Genomic DNA, 22500 nt, shown 5'->3' on the forward strand with positions numbered 1-22500 from the left:
TACTGCAGAAAAAAACGTTGCTCTCGCGAAAGGTGACACTATGAAGACAGTTTTTCTCCAGCATTTCTGTTTTTCTGCAGAAGAACTGAATAAAGTCATAATCCGCTAAGGATACAACACTCCAAATGCTAGTGGGTCTGCGCCTTTTCGCGAAACGTCTGCACCAATCGATAAGAACCCGACTGCGATGACGTCACATCTATTTTTAGTACGCGTGTGCTGTGGTCGGATAGAGGGTGTTTGTGATCGAGAATAGAAGCCTCGGTGCATTCGTGCCGCTTGAAAAGAAGAGCTGTAACCTACGTGTGTATTTCACGGTTCACAGGTTAAACACACAACTGGAACAGAAGCGCATACGGGTAGAATGGTGGTTCCGTTATGGTGTGGCTCGGTGAGTTTATCAGTCAGTGTATAGCTCTCCCAGGCCAACATAATAGGCAACGTGAGTAGACTCGATCGGCTCTGTGAGTGGGTTTGTTTTTTTGAAAACAACTCCAGCAGCAGTCAGTGCCATGATGTGTCGTTACTTGCCGCTTTTCAAGGGCTTTGACTTCTGATAATTATGGTAAGCGGTGTGTGTGTGTGGTGTGTGTGTGTGGTGTGGTGTGTGTGTGTGTGTTTATGTGTGTATATGTGTGTGTTTGTGTGTGTATATATGTGTGTGTGTGTAGATGTGTGTGTATGTGTGTGTGTGTGTGTATGTGAGTGTGTGTGTGTGTGTGTGTGTGTGTGTGTGTGTGTGTGTGTGTGTGTGTGTGTGTGTGTGTGTGTGTGTGTGTGTGTGTTTGTGCTCGTCAAAATATTAGACCCTATTGCTACGCTGAAAACACAATAGCTGTTGATAATGACAAAGATAGAGAAGAGAGATTCACATACAAACAGTAAGTAGCCGATATAACAGAAATGCTCAACGGCGCCAACAGACCGTGAAGACATAAGTGTCATTTTTTGGGGGGTTTTCTGTAAGTTTGGAACGCGCAAATTACATCTCCGGCGAAATATATATGACGTCACAGTATTATAATATTATTCTACCCTAGCAGATTTACACGTAGACGAGCTGTAACAAGCACATTTCATTCAAATCATTTTCTTTTGAATCCACAGTAGCCTGTATTTGAATCGACAGTAGCCTGTATTTGAATCGACAGTAGCCTGTATTTGAATCGACAGTAGCCTGTATTTGAATCGACAGTAGCCTGTATTTGAATCCACAGTAGCCTGTATTTGAATCCACAGTAGCCTGTATTTGAATCCACAGTAGCCTGTATTCGAATCCACAGTAGCCTGTACTTGAATCCACAGTAGCCTGTATTTGAATTCACAGTAGCCTGTATTTGAATCCACAGTAGCCTGTATTTGAATTCACAGTAGCCTGTATTTGAATCCACAGTAGCCTGTATTTGAATCCACAGTAGCCTGTACTTGAATCCACAGTAGCCTGTATTCGAATCCACAGTAGCCTGTATTTGAATCCACAGTAGCCTGTATTCCAATCCACAGTAGCCTGTATTTGAATCCACAGTAGCCTGTACTTGAATCCACAGTAGCCTGTATTTTAATCCACAGTAGCCTGTATTTTAATCCACAGTAGCCTGTATTTGAATCCACAGTAGCCTGTATTTGAATCTACAGTAGCCTGTATTTGAATCCACAGTAGCCTGTATTTGAATCCACAGTAGCCTGTATTTGAATCCACAGTAGCCTGTATTTGAATCGACAGTAGCCTGTATTTTAATCCACAGTAGCCTGTATTTGAATCGACAGTAGCCTGTATTTGAATCCACAGTAGCCTGTACTTGAATCCACAGGAGCCTGTATTCGAATCCACAGTAGCCTGTATTTGAATCCACAGTAGCCTGTATTCGAATCCACAGTAGCCTGTATTTAAATCCACAGTAGCCTGTACTTGAATCGACAGTAGCCTGTATTTTAATCCACAGTAGCCTGTATTTTAATCCACAGTAGCCTGTATTTGAATCGACAGTAGCCTGTATTTGAATCCACAGTAGCCTGTGTTTGAATCCACAGTAGCCTGTATTCGAATCCACAGTAGCCTGTATTTGAATCCACAGTAGCCTGTATTCGAATCCACAGTAGCCTGTATTTGAATCCACAGTAGCCTGTATTTGAATCCACAGTAGCCTGTATTTGAATCCACAGTAGCCTGTATTTGAATCCACAGTAGCCTGTATTCGAATCCACAGTAGCCTGTACTTGAATCCACAGTAGCCTGTATTTGAATCCACAGTAGCCTGTATTTTAATCCACAGTAGCCTGTATTTTAATCCACAGCAGCCTGTACTTGAATTCACAGTAGCCTGTATTTGAATCCACAGTAGCCTGTACTTGAATCCACAGTAGCCTGTATTTGAATCCACAGTAGCCTGTATTTGAATCCACAGTAGCCTTATTTGAATTCACAGTAGCCTGTATTTGAATCCACAGTAGCCTGTACTTGAATCCACAGTAGCCTGTATTTGAATTCACAGTAGCCTGTATTTGAATCCACAGTAGCCTGTATTTTAATCCACAGTAGCCTGTATTTGAATCCACAGTAACCTGTACTTGAATCGACAGTAGCCTGTATTTGAATCCACAGTAGCCTGTACTTGAATCCACAGTAGCCTGTATCTGAATCCACAGTAGCCTGTATTTGAATCCACAGTAGCCTGTATTCGAATCCACAGTAGCCTGTATTTTAATCCACAGTAGCCTGTATTTTAATCCACAGTAGCCTGTATTTGAATTCACAGTGGCCTGTATTTGAATCCATAGTAGCCTGTATTTGAATCCACAGTAGCCTGTACTTGAATCGACAGTAGCCTGTATTTGAATCGACAGTAGCCTGTATTTGAATCCACAGTAGCCTGTACTTGAATCCACAGTAGCCTGTACTTGAATCCACAGTAGCCTGTATTTGAATCCACAGTAGCCTGTACTTCAATCCACAGTAGCCTGTATTTGAATCCACAGTAGCCTGTATTTGAATCCACAGTAGCCTGTATTCGAATCCACAGTAGCCTGTACTTGAATCCACAGTAGCCTGTATTTGAATCCACAGTAGCCTGTATTTGAATCCACAGTAGCCTGTATTTGAATCCACAGTAGCCTGCATTTGAATCCACAGTAGCCTGTATTTGAATCCACAGTAGCCTGTATTCGAATCCACAGTAGCCTGTATTTTAATCCACAGTAGCCTGTATTTGAATCCACAGTAGCCTCTATTTGAATTCACAGTAGCCTGTATTTGAATCCACAGTAGCCTGTATTTGAATCCACAGTAACCTGTATTCGAATCCACAGTAGCCTGTATTTGAATCCACAGTAGCCTGTATTTGAATCCACAGTAGCCTGCATTTGAATCCACAGTAGCCTGTATTTGAATCCACAGTAGCCTGTATTCGAATCCACAGTAGCCTGTATTTTAATCCACAGTAGCCTGTAGCTGTATTTGAATCCACAGTAGCCTCTATTTGAATTCACAGTTACCTGTATTTGAATCCACAGTAGCCTGTATTTGAATCCACAGTAGCATGTATTCGAATCCACAGTAGCCTGTACTTGAATCCACAGTAGCCTGTATTTGAATTCACAGTAGCCTATATTTGAATCCACAGTAGCATGTATTTGAATCCACAGTAGCCTGTATTTGAATCCACAGTAGCCTGTATTTTAATCCACAGTAGCCTGTATTTTAATCCACAGTAGCCTGTATTTGAATCCACAGTAGCCTGTACTTGAATCCACAGTAGCCTGTATTTGAATCCACAGTAGCCTGTATTTGAATCCACAGTAGCCTGTATTTGAATCCACAGTAGCCTGTACTTGAATCCACAGTAGCCTGTATTTGAATCCACAGTAGCCTGTATTTGAATCCACAGTAGCCTGTACTTGAATCCACAGTAGCTTGTATTCGAATCCACAGTAGCCTGTATTTGAATCCACAGTAGCCTGTATTTGAATCCACAGTAGCCTGTACTTGAATTCACAGTAGCCTGTATTCGAATCCACAGTAGCCTGTATTTGAATCCACAGTAGCCTGTACTTGAATCCACAGTAGCCTGTATTTGAATCCACAGTAGCCTGTACTTGAATCCACAGTAGCCTGTATTTGAATCCACAGTAGCCTGTATTTGAATCCACAGTAGCCTGTATTTGAATCCACAGTAGCCTGTATTTTAATCCACAGTAGCCTGTATTTGAATCCACAGTAGCCTGTACTTGAATCCACAGTAGCCTGTATTTGAATCCACAGTAGCCTGTATTTTAATCCACAGTAGCCTGTACTTGAATCCACAGTAGCCTGTATTTGAATCCACAGTAGCCTGTATTTTAATCCACAGTAGCCTGTACTTGAATCCACAGTAGCCTGTATTTTAATCCACAGTAGCCTGTACTTGAATCCACAGTAGCCTGTATTTGAATCCACAGTAGCCTGTATTTTAATCCACAGTAGCCTGTACTTGAATCCACAGTAGCCTGTATTTAATCCACAGTAGCCTGTACTTGAATCCACAGTAGCCTGTACTTGACTGAATGGGTAATCCCGCTTCAGCGTTCTTGTTGTTCTTACTGTATTCCAGTGTAAGTATATTTGACAGGCTTCATCGCCAGACCCTGCGTCACACCGCAAACAGTCAAAGGGTCAAACAGTGTCATGGAAACAGGTCGTGGAGTTGTTCTACCCCAGTCCACTGCTGCGTATGTACTACGTGCCACCCTTACATTTCAACAAAGTGCCGTATCGTGTGTGTTCTGTCCCGGGGACAACTCAGCCCGCACTTCTGCTGAGCCTGCCTCCTAGTGGTCAAACCTCTGCCACCCCAGCCCCGGCGGGTCAGGCTTCTGTTCCACACAGCTCAGCTAGTTCAGCTCCTCTGAGTGGTGCGTACAGCCAGGGTGGCCCACATGTTTCCCAAACGGCTTCTCCTTCTGTCGTCAGTAAGCGAAAACGCAAGAAAGCTAGGTATACCCAGACGAGATGCAATGCAAATACGTCATCGCCTGCCAGCATACCCTCCAGTGCTACAGTGACGTCATGTGTTCGAATGACAACGTCATCAGCCAGTAATCAGCCTGCAGCAGGCTCAAATTGGTCTGGAGGTTGTGCAGGCCCAGACAAGCCAGAACCACAGTCGTACAACCTGTGGAACGACGAACCCAGGCCCGGAGTTCAGCCAGAGACCTTCCAACACAGCGACGCTCAAGATGATTCTGCGCAACGTCACGTGTTGGGGAAGTTACACGCTTTGTGGGAAGATCGACACGAGGTCATGTTCGTCATTTCGCAACTGAAGTTTGAACATTACCTCAGCAATCCCAAGGAAGCTCTGGCCGTAGCGTGTCTCCCGCGTCCATGCGGGCTCGAAGATAAGCACAGACGTGGAGAGTTCGACTTGTTGTTGATTCATCGGCACCACGGCATTCTTATCGGCGAAATCAAGTCCGTGGGAATGTGTCACCCCGGCTGTAGGAAGACACCGCCTGTGACGGACCAGGCTGTGTGGAAGAAGATAGAAAAGGCCATCAGCCAGCTGGACAAATCGGAGATCGTCGTGAAGCACGTGCTGAGTGACCTGCTGCCCGGCCTGACAGTGAGGAAGACCTTGTTTCTGCCCTACGTCAGCAGAGACACACTGAGGAGAATTTTGAAATCCAGAAATCAGCAGCTGGAACAGGTAATCAATGAACGCTCGCACGCATACACACACACACACACACACCACACACACACACACACACACACACACACACGCTCGCACACATACACACTCACACACGCACGTGCACACACACACACACACACACACACACACACACACACACACGCACGCACGCACGCACACTCGCACATACTCAAACACATATACACACACACACACATGCACGCACACACACACACATACACACGCACACACGCACACTCGCACATACTCAAACACATACACACTCACACACGCACGTGCACACACACACACACACACACTAAGACACACACAAAGACACACACCCACACACCTACACCCACACCCACACAAACAGACAGAGGCAGGAGGGGGGGACATGGGGGCACCAGCAGCGCACGCTTAGACAGTGTATTGGATGGTATCAGCGAATTAAGATGAATAAGTGTGACAAAAACTGTTAAGCCATTCGAATGTCGTACTTTTTGCTAGTGCGTGAAGATTGTGAACTGTCGTTGCTATTGTTCCAGGCTTTGGCTCAGTGTCTGGGTGTGAGCAGCGGATCGGATGTGATCGATCTCTGTTGTTGCTATTGTTCCAGGATTTGGCTCAGTGTCTGGGTGTGAGCAGCGGATCGGATGTGATCGATCTCTGTTGTTGCTATTGTTCCAGGCTTTGGCTCAGTGTCTGGGTGTGAGCAGCGGATCGGATGTGATCGATCTCTGTTGTTGCTATTGTTCCAGGATTTGGCTCAGTGTCTGGGTGTGAGCAGCGGATCGGATGTGATCGATCTCTGTTGTTGCTATTGTTCCAGGATTTGGCTCAGTGTCTGGGTGTGAGCAGCGGATCGGATGTGATCGATCTCTGTTGTTGCTATTGTTCCAGGATTTGGCTCAGTGTCTGGGTGTGAGCAGCGGATCGGATGTGATCGATCTCTGTTGTTGCTATTGTTCCAGGCTTTGGCTCAGTGTCTGGGTGTGAGCAGCGGATCGGATGTGATCGATCTCTGTTGTTGCTATTGTTCCAGGATTTGGCTCAGTGTCTGGGTGTGAGCAGCGGATCGGATGTGGTCGATCTCTGTTGTTGCTCCGACGAGATTTATGACCCTGCAAATCATTCACCAGGCCATGGTACACCAGACCTCCTGACACCGCTCTCTACCTGGTGGACACGCACTTTCACCTGTTCTACTGACCCCCTGCTGAACGACCACCTGTATGTAGAAATCCTTGCCAGGTAGGAGAATATGTACCAGAAGCAGAAACAACCGGTAATGGAGATTCTTGACGGGGGTCCTGTCACGCACTAAACTTGAACAAGTCGCGTGAAGCAACAACCGGTAATGGAGAGTCTTGAAGGGGGTCCTGTCACGCACTAAACTTGAACAAGTCGCGTGAAGCGATATCAAAACATTCAGTCAATCGTTAACAAACTATACAGATTAATAACCCAAAAAACAGTCATCGCCGAGACTACCTTCAGATAGTCTCAGCTAACCTGAAGACCAAGGCGGGACAACCTCGTCTCCGCGAAGCATGCGACCAAAGTACTTACTGGACCTATTTTCTTCTATTCTATTCTGAGCACATTTTTAAACATAACATATCTATATTTTTAAATTCAGGAAAAGATGAGGAATACAATGCGATCATTTTTTATTCTGTAACTGAAAAATCGATTTTAATGCCTGTTTGAGTGCAAATATCTCGAAAAGTATTCGTAATAATTATCAGAAAAATAAGAGCTGCACGATAAAATGCAGCCATTTCTGCATACATATGGGTTATTCATAATCTTGAACGAAAAAAACCGATTTTTTCACAAATCCAGCTAGTAGTGCCCCCTTAAACTCTACTATGATTTTGATGTGATTTTTTTTAAACAAACACAAAAACGTCAACCACATGCCCCTCAGCCAGTTTGGAGCAGGGCTCGGTATCTGAAGAAGGGACACAACTCATTTTTTTACTTTCTCGAAACCACAAATATATAAACGTTACTTCCCTTCCTTTGAGGTAAATTGTAGTCCACCGCGCCACAGTCGAAAGTGATTTTTTCCCTCATGTTCAAACTGATACATTATGAACCAGAAAAGGTACGACAAAGAGAAAAACAAATCCGTGTACTATATTTTACTGTCTGTACGATGCGCGCACGTTTTTACATTGAGTCAAGTTTTGATTAAATGTTTTAACAAAGACGGGAATCGAGACGCGGGTGGTGGTGGTGTGTGTGTGTGTGTGTGTGTGTGTGTGTGTGTGTGTGTGTGTGTGTGTGTGTGTGTGTGTAGAGCGATTCAGAGAAAACTACTGAACTGATGTTCATGAAAGTTCACATGAGAGTTCGTGGGTATGATATCCCCAGACGACACGATGACGTCATATCCGGCTTTTTGTGAAAGTTGAGGCCGCACTGTCACGCCCTCATTTTTCAACCAAATTGATTGACATTTTGGTCAAGTAATCTTCGACGAAGCCCGGACTTTGGTATTGCATTTCAGCTTGGAGGCCTAAAAAAAACTAGTTAATTAGTTTGCCTATTAAATGTGTCATTAAATTTTAATTTTCACTGACAGATTTAAAAAAAAGATGGCATCGTATTCCTCAATTTCTCCCGAATTCATAAATATATACATTATGTCATGTTTACTCTAAAAATGTGCTCAGAATTACAGAAACTAGGTTAAGTATGCCTAGGCACTACGTTTTCACGCTACGTGGAGACGAGCGTGACTCGTCTCAGGCTTTGGGTGTGGTTAGTCGAGACTATCTAAACTATAGTCTCGGCGACTAATCTGTTAGTGTTAATCTATTACTTTGATGCCGAAAGCTTGACTAAAATTAATAATTAATGTTGTTATATCGCTTCACGCGACTTGTTACTTGGTATGTTCTTTTACCTCTTAATTAAATGTGTAGTACGGGGCAGGGGTGAAGTGAGTCGTGATCGCAGGCAAACTTTGACACGCTATAACAACCCTTACAATGCATACAATTCAACCAGGTTAAGGTAACCTTGCAGGATATCCACCCCTGTACGTGAACATTTAATTAGAAGTTTGATTGGCCTCCATTGTCTTTCAAGGTCACAACGACGCCACCTAGTGGCTAAAAAGGAAAGAAGTTGGACAGTACCCGGATGGAAGTGTGCGTTTGTAATATTTTAAACACACTCAACTCTACAGCATTGCCTCTTCTTGATTTAAGGCAGTCTTGTGTGTGTGTTTGTTCGTGTGTGTGTGTGTGTGTGTGTGTGTGTGTGTGTGTGTGTGTGTGTTTCGTGTGTGTGTGTGTGTGTGTGTGTGTGTGTGTGTGTGTGTTTTTCGTGTGTGTGTGTGTGTGTGTGTGTGTGTGTGTTTGTTCGTGTGTGTGTGTGTGTGTGTGTGTAAGTGTGTGTGTGTTTTCGTGTGTGCCTGTGTTTCCGTGTGTGTGTGTGTGTGTGTGTTTGTTCGTGTGTGTGTGTGTGTGTGTGTGTGTGTGTGTGTGTGTGTGCGTGTGTGTTTGTGTGTGTGCGTGTGTTTGTTTGTTCGTGTGTGTGTGTGTGTGTGTGTGTGTGTGTGTGTGTGTGTGTGTGTGTGTGTGTGTGTTCGTGTGTGTTCTTGTGTGTTCTTGTGTTTGTGTGCGTGTGTGTGTGTGTGTGTGTGTGTGTGTGTGTGTGTGTGTGTGTGTGTGTGTGTGTGACTGTCGCTTGATGTTAATTGTTTTTTTAGTGATAATGGTGCTACTTTTAGTGTATGTTTTTTTTTTATTGATGCCGTTGAATTTATTTATGTTTTTGCATATGTCGGGTGTGCTTGGCTACAGTATATGGAGTGATAACCGCGTGTCAAAACGAATTCACAAACTTGGGCAATACATTTTCTGTATTCTGTATTCTGTATTCTGTATTTAGTTTCACTCCCGCTTTCTTCCTGGCAGATTTGTGGGTCCGGCCACCTCAGTGCACGTTCACTGTAACATCCCCCCGCGGGTGGAGGTGAGGACGGAGGGGGAGGCGGTGGCGGAGCTGGGACGGAGGCTGGCGCGTCTGGTGGTCACTCGCCAACAACTCGACCTCGTCAATCAAGCTCAACCACTAGTGTGCATCACCGGTCCTCCTGGTACCGGGAAGACGATCGTCTTAGTCTTGATGGGCCTGCGGTGGCTTCACCAGGGAGAAGATGTTGACATTCTGAGTCCATATTTCGAGAGTCGTGCCGCCTCCTACTTAATCCAGTATCAGCTGAATGAGACTCTGAAAGCGAACTCAGTGGATGCGTCCAAAACCGGCAAAGTTCATCTGCGTAATTATGACTTCAACAGCGGTGAGACTGAAGCCTACAGAGCTGCTAATGAACTGTGTGCAGAAGGAAGTAAACGCCAGCTAAATATTATCCTGGATGAAGCTGGCTACGGAAACAAGTGGGTAATGGCAGACCACGGAGAATAGCAAGACAAATACAGAGCACACGGAGATACAAACACAAACAAAGCAGATGGATTTGCATTTACATCTACTACAGGTATTCTCAGATGGGGGAAAACACATTGAGTGACACGGAAGAAAGACAGAAAATAGCCCACAATTATCAACGCAATAAAGTAGCTATTCAGCTATTAGAGTTGCCTTATCTTTACTACGACCATCTTGGGGACGTTATTAGGTAGTATCAGCATTATTTATTCATTTTTCTCTGTTTTGTCTTTTTTTTCTCTTTTACTTTAAAGGCTGTTAGATCTAGGTTCTTCTGAATGTTTTGTTTTGTCCTTAAATAAACTTTCCAAAACTGTTACCTTTCTTGTTTTTGGTTTTTATACTCAGCTATAAGTTATAAATCACATAGTATATAATGCCAAAACGAACCCAAACCATATATCCAACAATCCCCAAAACGTGTCTTTATTTGTTTTCCACAGATCAGCTCGAAGAGCTCTTTGTCAGCTGATAGAAAAGCTGACCACTAAGTGTCCAGATCTCAGACTGTGGGCATGCCGTGTGGACAGGTCCGAGTTATCTCCCCTTCTGCACACAGAGTCACTGACCCTCCCTCTGCGCTGCGCTCCGGTCATTGTACGAGAGGTGCAGCCCGCTTTCACACAGCTCACCCATCTAGAGAACTACAGTGACACCATGCTTCCCTCCCCTGCTGACGGCCTGCGCGTCATCACCTTACGTCATCAGGGAGAAGGTCACATCGTCATGTGGCCTGTAGAGTGCTGCGAGTGTGGGAGTATCATCGCTGATGAGTTGACTCGACTGGGGGTGGGGAGAGGCGGTAAGTTTGGCTACCAACGCATGGTTTTTTTTTTATGTCCTTCTTTGGACACTTGTACATTTTGACTGTGACAGACCTGCACGAAACTAGTTTTAGACACAGAAAGCACAGTGACACTTCACCTCCGGGACAACCTCTGTCTGGCCTCTCTGAAAACACCTCCCGGACAACCTGTGTCTGGCCTCTCTGAAAACACCTCCCGGACAACCTGTGTCTGGCCTGTCTGAAAACACCTCCGGGACAACCTCTGTCTGGCCTCTCTGAAAACACCTCCCGGACAACCTGTGTCTGGCCTCTCTGAAAACACCTCCCGGACAACCTGTGTCTGGCCTGTCTGAAAACACCTCCGGGACAACCTGTGTCTGGCCTGTCTGAAAACACCTCCCGGACAACCTGTGTCTGGCCTCTCTGAAAACACCTCCCGGACAACCTGTGTCTGGCCTGTCTGAAAACACCTCCGGGACAACCTGCACGGGGGATAACCGGCTATACAGTGGTAAGCTGGTGAACACTGGTGAACACTCGATTCGGCCTGCATTTTCCCGTTTAACCACAAAGTTGTTGATTTCTGTCTGGATTAAAGGTGAGCTACTGCATCTGCGATGACTAACTTTGTTTCGAAATGCATAATATGTTGAAGAAGGATTTGCGTTTTCCCGTATTTGAATGTTAAAACCAGAAATCGTGGTGACGAACCACCGGAAATGGCTGCTCGGTGGGTTTCAAATGTAGAAATGCGCTTGTTTTTACAAAAACAGCTCGTATTCAGCTTTGGTACGGGAGTCTTAGTGACAAAGGAGTCATACTTGATGCAAAGGAGTGCTATTGTCGGGTTGGAATCATTCGTTAGAGCGTGCATGCGAGAGGCGGTCAAATATGCGAAATGATCGTACACCGGGTTGAAGACCGTCGCGAATGGGGCAGCAGACGCATAATCCGGTTTGATGCAAAATGTATGTAAACTACATTCGAACACTCTCTCTCTCTCACTTCCTCTTTCTCTCTCTCTCTCTCTCTCTCTCTCTCTCTCTCTCTCTCTCCCTCCCTCCCCCTCTCTCTCTCTCTCTCTCTCTCTCTCTCTCTCTCTTTCTCTCTCTCTCTCAGCAGTCTCACTCTGTTCCGTCACTGAATAGTCGTCGGTTGCTAACCCCACCCCCACCCCCCACCCCAGACTAACCTTGAATACAATGTTGAATAGGAGTGGCTGTCATCTGTTAGCCAGTCAGCCATACCTTGAGGGGGAAAGGAGACACACGGTTAGGAGGTAGTCGTCCTTAGCGGATTATGCCTTTATTCAGGCAACGAAGTCATTCGGCGCTAGTGTTTTCTGGGTACAAAAAACTGTCACAAGTTATTCCGGAGAAAAAGTTATTCCCAATAATTCCGCGGAAAAATATGTAAGCATTATTTGTCGGAAAAAACGATGCTTCTGCAAATGATGACATTATTCAGAAATGCTGCAGGTAAACCGGTTTTTTCTACATCATTACTGTTTTTCCGCAGAAAAACTGATAATACGCTAAGGACAATGACATCCTAACGGTGTGCCTCCTTTCCCTCTCAAAGTAGTTTTTCCGCAACATAATGTTTACATGTTTTTCTGCAGCATTATTGGGAATACCTTTTTCTTCCGAATAACCTGTAATAGTTTTTTTACCCAGAAAAACTAACGATCTTGTAAAGTAGCGTTTGTATCCGCCCCCCCTCCCCCCTCGGGGATATAATAGCTTGCTCAACAGTGGCCCAATCAGAAGCGAGAATAATTTTTTAAACAAATCGAAAACGAAGTGAACTACTGCGTCCGTCTATGCAAATTTGATAATGCTGCTGACAGGTGTGTGTTACCAGCGTAATTTTGCAACTTTGAACTTCCGACTACGAAATCATTCGGCGCTCAGTGTTTTCTCGGTAATTTTGGACGAGTCCATCTTTCTCTTGGGCGGGGATATAGCTCAGTTGGTAGTGCGCTGGATTTGTATTCAGTTGGCCGCTGTCAGCGTGAGTTCGTCCCCACGTTCGGCGGAAATTTATTTCACAGAGTCAACTTTGTGTGCAGACTCTCTTCGGTGTCCGAACATCCCCCGTGTACACTACATTGGGTGTGCACGTTAAAGATCCCACGATTGACAACAGGGTCTTTCCTGGCAAAATTGCTTAGGCACAGTTAATAATTGTCTACCTATACCCGTGTGACTTGGAATAATAGGCCGTGAAAGGTAAATATGCGCCGAAATGGCTGCAATCTACTGGCCGTATAAAATTCCATCTCACACGGCATCATTGCAGAGCGCCTAGAAATGTACCCACGGAATATGCGCGATATAAGCCTCATATTGATTGATTGATCAACAAATGGAGAACTCATGTCATAATGAGATGGACAAAACGCCGCGGAAACAGAGACTACCTATCCTTTTCGGATAATGATTTCATTCTGCAGCATTTCTGAATAATATCATCATCCGCCGAAGCCTCTTTTTTTGCAGGAAAACATTTTAGTGCAGTAAAATTGAAATAAAGAATGCTGCGGTAAAACGGTGCTGTTGTTTTACTTTAGAAAAAACTTCTAACATTTTTTCCGCAGCATTTTGTATTAGCTCATTATAATATTGGATCACATGAGTTCCCCCTATGTTGAGAGATGGACTCGTCCAAAATTACCCGGAAAACACTGAGCGCCGAATGACTTCGTTGTCTGAATAAAGTCATCCGCTAAGGACCGTGTGTTTCCTTTCCCCCTCAAAGTATTGTTCTATGCTGGCTGGCTAACGGATGACAGCCACTCCAATTCAACATTATATTGAAGGTAAGTCGGGGGAGGGGGGGGATTTTTAGCAACCGACGACTATTCAGTTACGAAACAGAGAGAGGCTGCTAAGAGAAAGAGAGAGAAAGAGAGAGAGAGAGAGAGAGAGAGAGAGAGAGAGAGAGAGAGAGAGAGAGAGAGAGAGAGAGAGAGAGTGAAGGGAGGGAGAGAGAGAGAGACAGAGAGAGAGAGAAAGAGGAAGTGAGAGAGAGAGAGTGTTCGAATGTCTAGTTTACATACATTTTGCATCAAACCGGATTATGCGTCTGCTGCCCCATTCCCGACGGTCTTCAACCCGGTGTACGATCATCTCGCATATTTGACCGCCTCTTGCTTGCACGCTCTAACAGATGATTCCAACCCGAAAATAGCACTCCTTTGCATCAAGTATGATTCCTTTGTCACTAAGACTCCCGTACCAAAGCTGAATACGAGCTGTTTTTGTAAAAACAAGCGCATTTCTACATTTGAAACCCACCGAGCAGCCATTTCCGGTGCTTCGTCACCACGATTTCTGGTTTTAACATTCAAATACGGGAAAACACAAATCTTTCTTCAACATATTATGCATTTCGAAACAAAGTTAGTCATCGCAGATGCATTCCAGACAAAAATCAAAACCTTTGTGGTAAAACGGGAAAATGCAGGCCGAATCGAGTGTTCACCAGTGTTCACCAGCTTACCACTTTATAGCCGGTTATTCCCCGTGAACCTGTGTCTCGCCTGTCTGAAAACACCTCCGGGACAACCTGTGAGGGCCCCAACGGGGGGGTATCATCACGATCACGGGAAGGGAAATTTTAGCTTTCACGATCACAGTTACCTTGATTTTTGTTTTCACGATCACGAACACCAGTGGCAAATCACGGTCACGGTAAAAGTTGCATGTACAGAAAGCACGTGTCAAAGTAAACACAACCACACAGTAATTCGCTCCTCTGGATCTATTGTTTATTCAACACAAAGTGAGAACTGTTGCATTTTTTTATTATTATTTTTTTAATTCTCTTTCATACACACATAGAAATACATATCATGATTTGTAATCAGTAACAAGAATGTTGTTTTCATTGTTTTCTCTCTCTCTCTCTCTCTCTCTCTCTCTCTCTCTCTCTCTCTCTCTCTCTCTCTCTCTCTCTCTCTCTCTCTCTCTCTCTCTCTCTCTCTCTCTCTCTCTCTCTCTCTCTCTCTTTACACTCATACACATTCAACTCCCACCCTCACTCACACACATGAATATATACTTGCACAATTTCACATTTCCAGAGCTAAATCTTGTAAACCCATTTTCTCAAAAACAATTGGGTGGATTGAAATTAAAGTACATGTATGTGTGATGGGTTCTTTATTTTCAACTTTGCCATACAATTTGAGGTACACCATCGCCTGGGTTCATGGCCTTGAAAAACAAACAGGAATGCTACAGGCCAAAAATGGTTTTACCTGAAAGAAGCGCGCAGTGCCAGTGGCAAAGCCACAAGCCTGAGCCTGCGAAGCAGGCGAGCCAACTAGGGGTGTCCGGGGGCATGCCCCCCCGGTTTTTTTTCAAAAAACGGTTAAAATCGGTGCAATCTGGTGCATTCTGGGCATCATTTTCAGGGCTGTAATAGTGTTGTGATCTTGTTAAAAATCCCATTTTAGCCTCCCACCGCCACCATTCAACACACCTCCAAACTGGTGAAAACAACACTACTGTGCGCTGGCTTCATTGAGACCGGCGCCCGGTCGCGTTGCGCGATATTCACACGGATCGTCACTTTTTTTGCGGAAATTTTTCAACTTCACCGGAATAAATTTGACTTTACCGGATTTTGAAAACGGCTTTATCGGATTTCCGGCAATTACCGGAAAAGTAGCATGCCTGACAAAATCCCCAACGAACATGACTTTGATCGTCTTTGACATGAGGATCAAGTGACCCAAACTGGCACGTCTCCCCGCCATTGTTTCTGAATTTAACCCATTGTTGATATTAAAGTTTACAGGCGCTAAAATAAATCCAAGCTTAATGCAAAGAAGCGACAATTAGAATCTATGCCAAGCGTGTCCACGTTGCTGGGATGAAAAACACATTTCAAGTTTCGGTTTTGGCTAAACGCAGACTCGATCTCGAGCCAGTCGAGGTCACACTGAGCGAGTGACAGCCGGACGTGGCAATGTCGACAATGTCAATGATCTCACTCAAACTCAAAGATCTTGAACAAATTTCAAGATCTTTGCCTACATTCAGAACAGTCATAGAGCAACATAGATGAACCATAGACCTGGATGAACATACCTTGATATTTCGTCTTCGGAAAGACCGACCCGTAGCCTGACCTTTCCACCAAGGAAGGCATTCTCGCCGCCTGCTTTGGTCTGGCTTGAATCCACAAAATATAACAGAAGTTCGATGACAGTACCGCTGCACGCCATTTTGGATCTTCGAATTCGAATTTGACTGAATGCACTCAAAACTTTTGCACGAAGCCCTTCCATTGGATGAAGTTTGGCAGACTTTTGCAATTTGCCTTCTGATTGGATCTTTTTTTTGTGTGTGATTGGTTCTCATAAAGGGAAGCAATCGCTATCAAAATCATATTTCTGAATGTGTTGTTGCTTCCCTTCAATCGGGATTGGCTCCTTGACGAATAGAGGATCATAGAGTGATACAGCTGTGAAAAATGTACGTTGAAAATAAAATGCTTTGCAATAATGCCCATCACGATCACGAAAACAAATGACGATCACGATCACGAGACTTGATTTTTTTGTCATCACGGATCACGGGCAAAGTCCCATCACGATCACAGAAATGGAAATTTCGGCAATCACGGTCACAGAAAGGTCAAAAAACGCCAATCACGATCACGATTTTAAACCCTTTGGGGCCCTCACCTGTGTCTGGCCTGTCTGAAAACACCTCCGGGACAACCTGTGTCTGGCCTGTCTGAAAACACCTCCCGGGCAACCTGTGTCTGGCCTGTCTGAAAACACCTCCCGGGCAACCTGTGTCTGGCCTGTCTGAAAACACCTCCCGGGCCGGCAACCTGTGTCTGGCCTGTCTGAAAACACCTCCCGGGCAACCTGTGTCTGGCCTGTCTGAAAACACCTCCGGGACAACCTGTGTCTGGCCTGTCTGAAAACACCTCCCGGACAACCTGTGTCTGGCCTGTCTGAAAACACCTCCGGGACAACCTGTGTCTGGCCTGTCTGAAAACACCTCCGGGACAACCTGTGTCTGGCCTGTCTGAAAACACCTCCCGGGCAACCTGTGTCCGGCCTGTCTGAAAACACCTCCCGGACAACCTGTGTCTGGCCTGTCTGAAAACACATCCGGGACAACCTGTGTCTGGCCTGTCTGAAAACACCTCCGGGACAACCTGTGTCTGGCCTGTCTGAAAACACCTCCGGGACAACCTGTGTCTGGCCTGTCTGAAAACACCTCCGGGACAACCTGTGTCTGGCCTGTCTGAAAACACCTCCCGGACAACCTGTGTCTGGCCTGTCTTAAAAACACCTCCGGGACAACCTGTATCTGGCCTGTCTGAAAACACCTCCGGGACAATACTTTGATTGTATCGCTTTGTGTATTTCATATCTAATAAATACGCATGCATTCTTTCCTTTTTTATGGCCAACATGGGAAACATAACTGTCTTGCAACGATCCAGTCAGTTTGGAGCATGCATTTTTGCGGTATAAAAACAAATATGTATGCCAAAAACAAAAACAATAACTTAAACATTCATAGCAAAACATAACCATCCAATTTCATTACTGTTTCATATTCAGCAGCCATCACGGCAAACAGCCCACACCCGCTGAGCTATCGAGACGTCTTCATATTGACACGGTGCTCCAAACTACGCGATGACGTCAAGGATGACACGGGCACAGCGACGTCACCAGCTTGTGGCCTGGTCAGGGGTCTACGGGCAGCGGGTTTTCCGCTACTCGTGCTCGGTCAGAAGGACAAAGGGCGCGATGTGGCTCGGTGGGAGAGAGATGTGGCTGACGTGGCCACAGCAGCGTCAGATGTCGTCACAGTTGCTCATGTGTCCGCCGTGTTCGGTCTGGAGAGAAAACTGGTCGTGTGGCTGCCTGGCAGAGACGACGAGTTTGACGATGACGACCGCAGCCAGGAGAGGATCGAGGCAGGGGACAGGCTGGTAATTGTGTCCCGAAGCACCACACACCTTATTCGGGTCGTGAAATGACCGCCAGGGTTGACTAGCTTGTACCAGAAAGTGACCCGGGTGCCAGGGTTGATATGCACCAGAAAGTGACCACCCGGGTCATTCACTGAATGTCAGGGTTGACTTGCACCAGAAAGTGACCCGGGTGCCAGGGTTGATATGCACCAGAAAGTGACCGACCGGGTCATTCACTGAATGTCAGGGTTGACTTGCACCAGAAAGTGACCAACCGGGTCATTCACTGAATGTCAGGGTTGACTTGCACCAGAAAGTGACCAACCGGGTCATTCACTGAATGTCAGGGTTGACTTGCACCAGAAAGTGACCAACCGGGTCATTCACTGAATGTCAGGGTTGACTTGCACCAGAAAGTGACCGACCGGGTCATTCACTGAATGTCAGGGTTGACTTGCACCAGAAAGTGACCACCCGGGTCATTCACTGAATGTCAGGGTTGACTTGCACCAGAAAGTGACCACCCGGGTCATTCACTGAATGTCAGGGTTGACTTGCACCAGAAAGTGACCAACCGGGTCATTCACTGAATGTCAGGGTTGACTTGCACCAGAAAGTGACCAACCGGGTCATTCACTGAATGTCAGGGTTGACTTGCACCAGAAAGTGACCACCCAGGTCATTCACTGAATGTCAGGGTTGACTTGCACCAGAAAGTGACCGACCGGGTCATTCACTGAATGTCAGGGTTGACTTGCACCAGAAAGTGACCGACCGGGTCATTCACTGAATGTCAGAGTTGACTTGCACCAGAAAGTGACCACCCGGGTCATTCACTGAATGTCAGGGTTGACTTGCACCAGAAAGTGACCACCCGGGTCATTCACTGAATGTCAGGGTTGACTTGCACCAGAAAGTGACCACCCAGGTCATTCACTGAATGTCAGGGTTGACTTGCACCAGAAAGTGACCGACCGGGTCATTCACTGAATGTCAGGGTTGACTTGCACCAGAAAGTGACCGACCGGGTCATTCACTGAATGTCAGGGTTGACTTGCACCAGAAAGTGACCAACCGGGTCATTCACTGAATGTCAGGGTTGACTTGCACCAGAAAGTGACCACCCGGGTCATTCACTGAATGTCAGGGTTGACTTGCACCAGAAAGTGACCACCCGGGTCATTCACTGAATGTCAGGGTTGACTTGCACCAGAAAGTGACCGACCGGGTCATTCACTGAATGTCAGGGTTGACTTGCACCAGAAAGTGACCACCCGGGTCATTCACTGAATGTCAGGGTTGACTTGCACCAGAAAGTGACCACCCAGGTCATTCACTGAATGTCAGGGTTGACTTGCACCAGAAAGTGACCGACCGGGTCATTCACTGAATGTCAGGGTTGACTTGCACCATAAAGTGACCGACCGGGTCAATCACTGAATGTCAGGGTTGACCTGCACCAGAAAGTGACCACCCAGGTCGTGTACTGAACGCCAAGACTGGTTTGCACCAGAAAGTGACCACTGGGTTACGTTACGTGCTAACCGTCAGAGTTGTTTAGCACCAGAAAGTGACCACTGGGTTACGTTACGTGCTAACCGTCAGAGTTGTTTTGCACCAGAAAGTGACCACTGGGTTACGTTACGTGCTAACCGTCAGAGTTGTTTAGCACCAGAAAGTGACCACTGGGTTACGTTACGTGCTAACCGTCAGAGTTGTTTTGCACCAGAAAGTGACCACTGGGTTACGTTACGTGCTAACCGTCAGAGTTGTTTTGCACCAGAAAGTGACCACTGGGTTACGTTACGTGCTAACCGTCAGAGTTGTTTTGCACCAGAAAGTGACCACTGGGTTACGTTACGTGCTAACCGTCAGAGTTGTTTTGCACCAGAAAGTGACCACTGAGACATGCAAGCAATATGTATGCATCATTAAACGTTGTTGAAGACCATAGCTACTGTTTCATTAAGTTAATATGGCCTATTTATGACAAGCTTGAATCATTAAGTTAATATGGCCTATTTATGACAAGCTTGAATCATTAAGTTAATATGGCCTATTTATGACAAGCTTGAATCATTAAGTTAATATGGCCTATTTATGACAAGCTTGAATCATTAAGTTAATATGGCCTATTTATGACAAGCTTGAATCATTAAGTTAATATGGCCTATTTATGACAAGCTTGAATCATTAAGTTAATATGGCCTATTTATGACAAGCTTGAATCATTAAGTTAATATGGCCTATTTATGACAAGCTTGAATCATTAAGTTAATATGGCCTATTTATGACAAGCTTGAATCATTAAGTTAATATGGCCTATTTATGACAAGCTTGAATCATTAAGTTAATATGGCCTATTTATGACAAGCTTGAATCATTAAGTTAATATGGCCTATTTATGACAAGCTTGAATCATTAAGTTAATATGGCCTATTTATGACAAGCTTGAATCATTAAGTTAGTATGGCCTATTTATGACAAGCTTGAATCATTAAGTTAGTATGGCCTATTTATGACAAGCTTGAATCATTTAGTAAACCTCTTGTCATAAAGAATAGGGCTTCAAAGGAAAAGGTTAACTTTGAGGGCCCCAACGGGGGGGTATCATCACGATCACGGGAAGGGAAATTTTAGCTTTCACGATCACAGTTACCTTGATTTTTGTTTTCACGATCACGAACACCAGTGGCAAATCACGGTCACGGTAAAAGTTGCATGTACAGAAAGCACGTGTCAAAGTAAACACAACCACACAGTAATTCGCTCCTCTGGATCTATTGTTTATTCAACACAAAGTGAGAACTGTTGCATTTTTTAATTATTATTTTTTTAATTCTCTTTCATACACACATAGAAATACATATCATGATTTGTAATCAGTAACAAGAATGTTGTTTTCATTGTTTTCTCTCTCTCTCTCTCTCTCTCTCTCTCTCTCTCTCTCTCTCTCTCTCTCTCTCTCTCTCTCTCTCTCTCTCTCTCTCTCTCTCTCTCTCTCTCTCTCTCTCTCTTTACACTCATACACATTCAACTCCCACCCTCACTCACACACATGAATATATACTTGCACAATTTCACATTTCCAGAGCTAAATCTTGTAAACCCATTTTCTCAAAAACAATTGGGTGGATTGAAATTAAAGTACATGTATGTGTGATGGGTTCTTTATTTTCAACTTTGCCATACAATTTGAGGTACACCATCGCCTGGGTTCATGGCCTTGAAAAACAAACAGGAATGCTACAGGCCAAAAATGGTTTTACCTGAAAGAAGCGCGCAGTGCCAGTGGCAAAGCCACAAGCCTGAGCCTGCGAAGCAGGCGAGCCAACTAGGGGTGTCCGGGGGCATGCCCCCCCGGTTTTTTTCAAAAAACGGTTAAAATCGGTGCAATCTGGTGCATTCTGGGCATCATTTTCAGGGCTGTAATAGTGTTGTGATCTTGTTAAAAATCCCATTTTAGCCTCCCACCGCCACCATTCAACACACCTCCAAACTGGTGAAAACAACACTACTGTGCGCTGGCTTCATTGAGACCGGCGCCCGGTCGCGTTGCGCGATATTCACACGGATCGTCACTTTTTTTGCGGAAATTTTTCAACTTCACCGGAATAAATTTGACTTTACCGGATTTTGAAAACGGCTTTATCGGATTTCCGGCAATTACCGGAAAAGTAGCATGCCTGACAAAATCCCCAACGAACATGACTTTGATCGTCTTTGACATGAGGATCAAGTGACCCAAACTGGCACGTCTCCCCGCCATTGTTTCTGAATTTAACCCATTGTTGATATTAAAGTTTACAGGCGCTAAAATAAATCCAAGCTTAATGCAAAGAAGCGACAATTAGAATCTATGCCAAGCGTGTCCACGTTGCTGGGATGAAAAACACATTTCAAGTTTCGGTTTTGGCTAAACGCAGACTCGATCTCGAGCCAGTCGAGGTCACACTGAGCGAGTGACAGCCGGACGTGGCAATGTCGACAATGTCAATGATCTCACTCAAACTCAAAGATCTTGAACAAATTTCAAGATCTTTGCCTACATTCAGAACAGTCATAGAGCAACATAGATGAACCATAGACCTGGATGAACATACCTTGATATTTCGTCTTCGGAAAGACCGACCCGTAGCCTGACCTTTCCACCAAGGAAGGCATTCTCGCCGCCTGCTTTGGTCTGGCTTGAATCCACAAAATATAACAGAAGTTCGATGACAGTACCGCTGCACGCCATTTTGGATCTTCGAATTCGAATTTGACTGAATGCACTCAAAACTTTTGCACGAAGCCCTTCCATTGGATGAAGTTTGGCAGACTTTTGCAATTTGCCTTCTGATTGGATCTTTTTTTTGTGTGTGATTGGTTCTCATAAAGGGAAGCAATCGCTATCAAAATCATATTTCTGAATGTGTTGTTGCTTCCCTTCAATCGGGATTGGCTCCTTGACGAATAGAGGATCATAGAGTGATACAGCTGTGAAAAATGTACGTTGAAAATAAAATGCTTTGCAATAATGCCCATCACGATCACGAAAACAAATGACGATCACGATCACGAGACTTGATTTTTTTGTCATCACGGATCACGGGCAAAGTCCCATCACGATCACAGAAA

The 22500-nt window shown here is 45.0% G+C and overlaps 1 protein-coding gene across 2 annotated transcripts in view; it reads left to right on the plus strand.

Moving 5' to 3' along the window:
- The first annotated feature begins 230 nt into the window (after positions 1 to 230).
- LOC138977931 (uncharacterized) overlaps positions 231 to 22500 on the plus strand; it is a 23225-nt gene continuing 955 nt past the window's right edge. Inside the window, exons 1-6 of one of the 2 annotated variants that reach the window (XM_070350531.1) lie at positions 231 to 565; positions 4605 to 5681; positions 6715 to 6923; positions 9605 to 10087; positions 10583 to 10941; positions 17522 to 22500. The exon at positions 17522 to 22500 is cut by the window's right edge and continues 955 nt beyond it. In XM_070350531.1, the coding sequence (XP_070206632.1) occupies positions 563 to 565; positions 4605 to 5681; positions 6715 to 6923; positions 9605 to 10087; positions 10583 to 10941; positions 17522 to 17946 (2556 nt within the window). In that variant the 5' untranslated portion in view covers positions 231 to 562 and the 3' untranslated portion in view covers positions 17947 to 22500. The remainder of the gene's footprint in view (positions 566 to 4604; positions 5682 to 6714; positions 6924 to 9604; positions 10088 to 10582; positions 10942 to 17521) is intronic. The other variant, XM_070350532.1, reaches the window with a different exon arrangement.

The sequence above is a fragment of the Littorina saxatilis genome, linkage group LG10, assembly GCF_037325665.1.
Source record: "Littorina saxatilis isolate snail1 linkage group LG10, US_GU_Lsax_2.0, whole genome shotgun sequence".
Lineage (NCBI taxonomy): Eukaryota > Metazoa > Mollusca > Gastropoda > Littorinimorpha > Littorinidae > Littorina > Littorina saxatilis.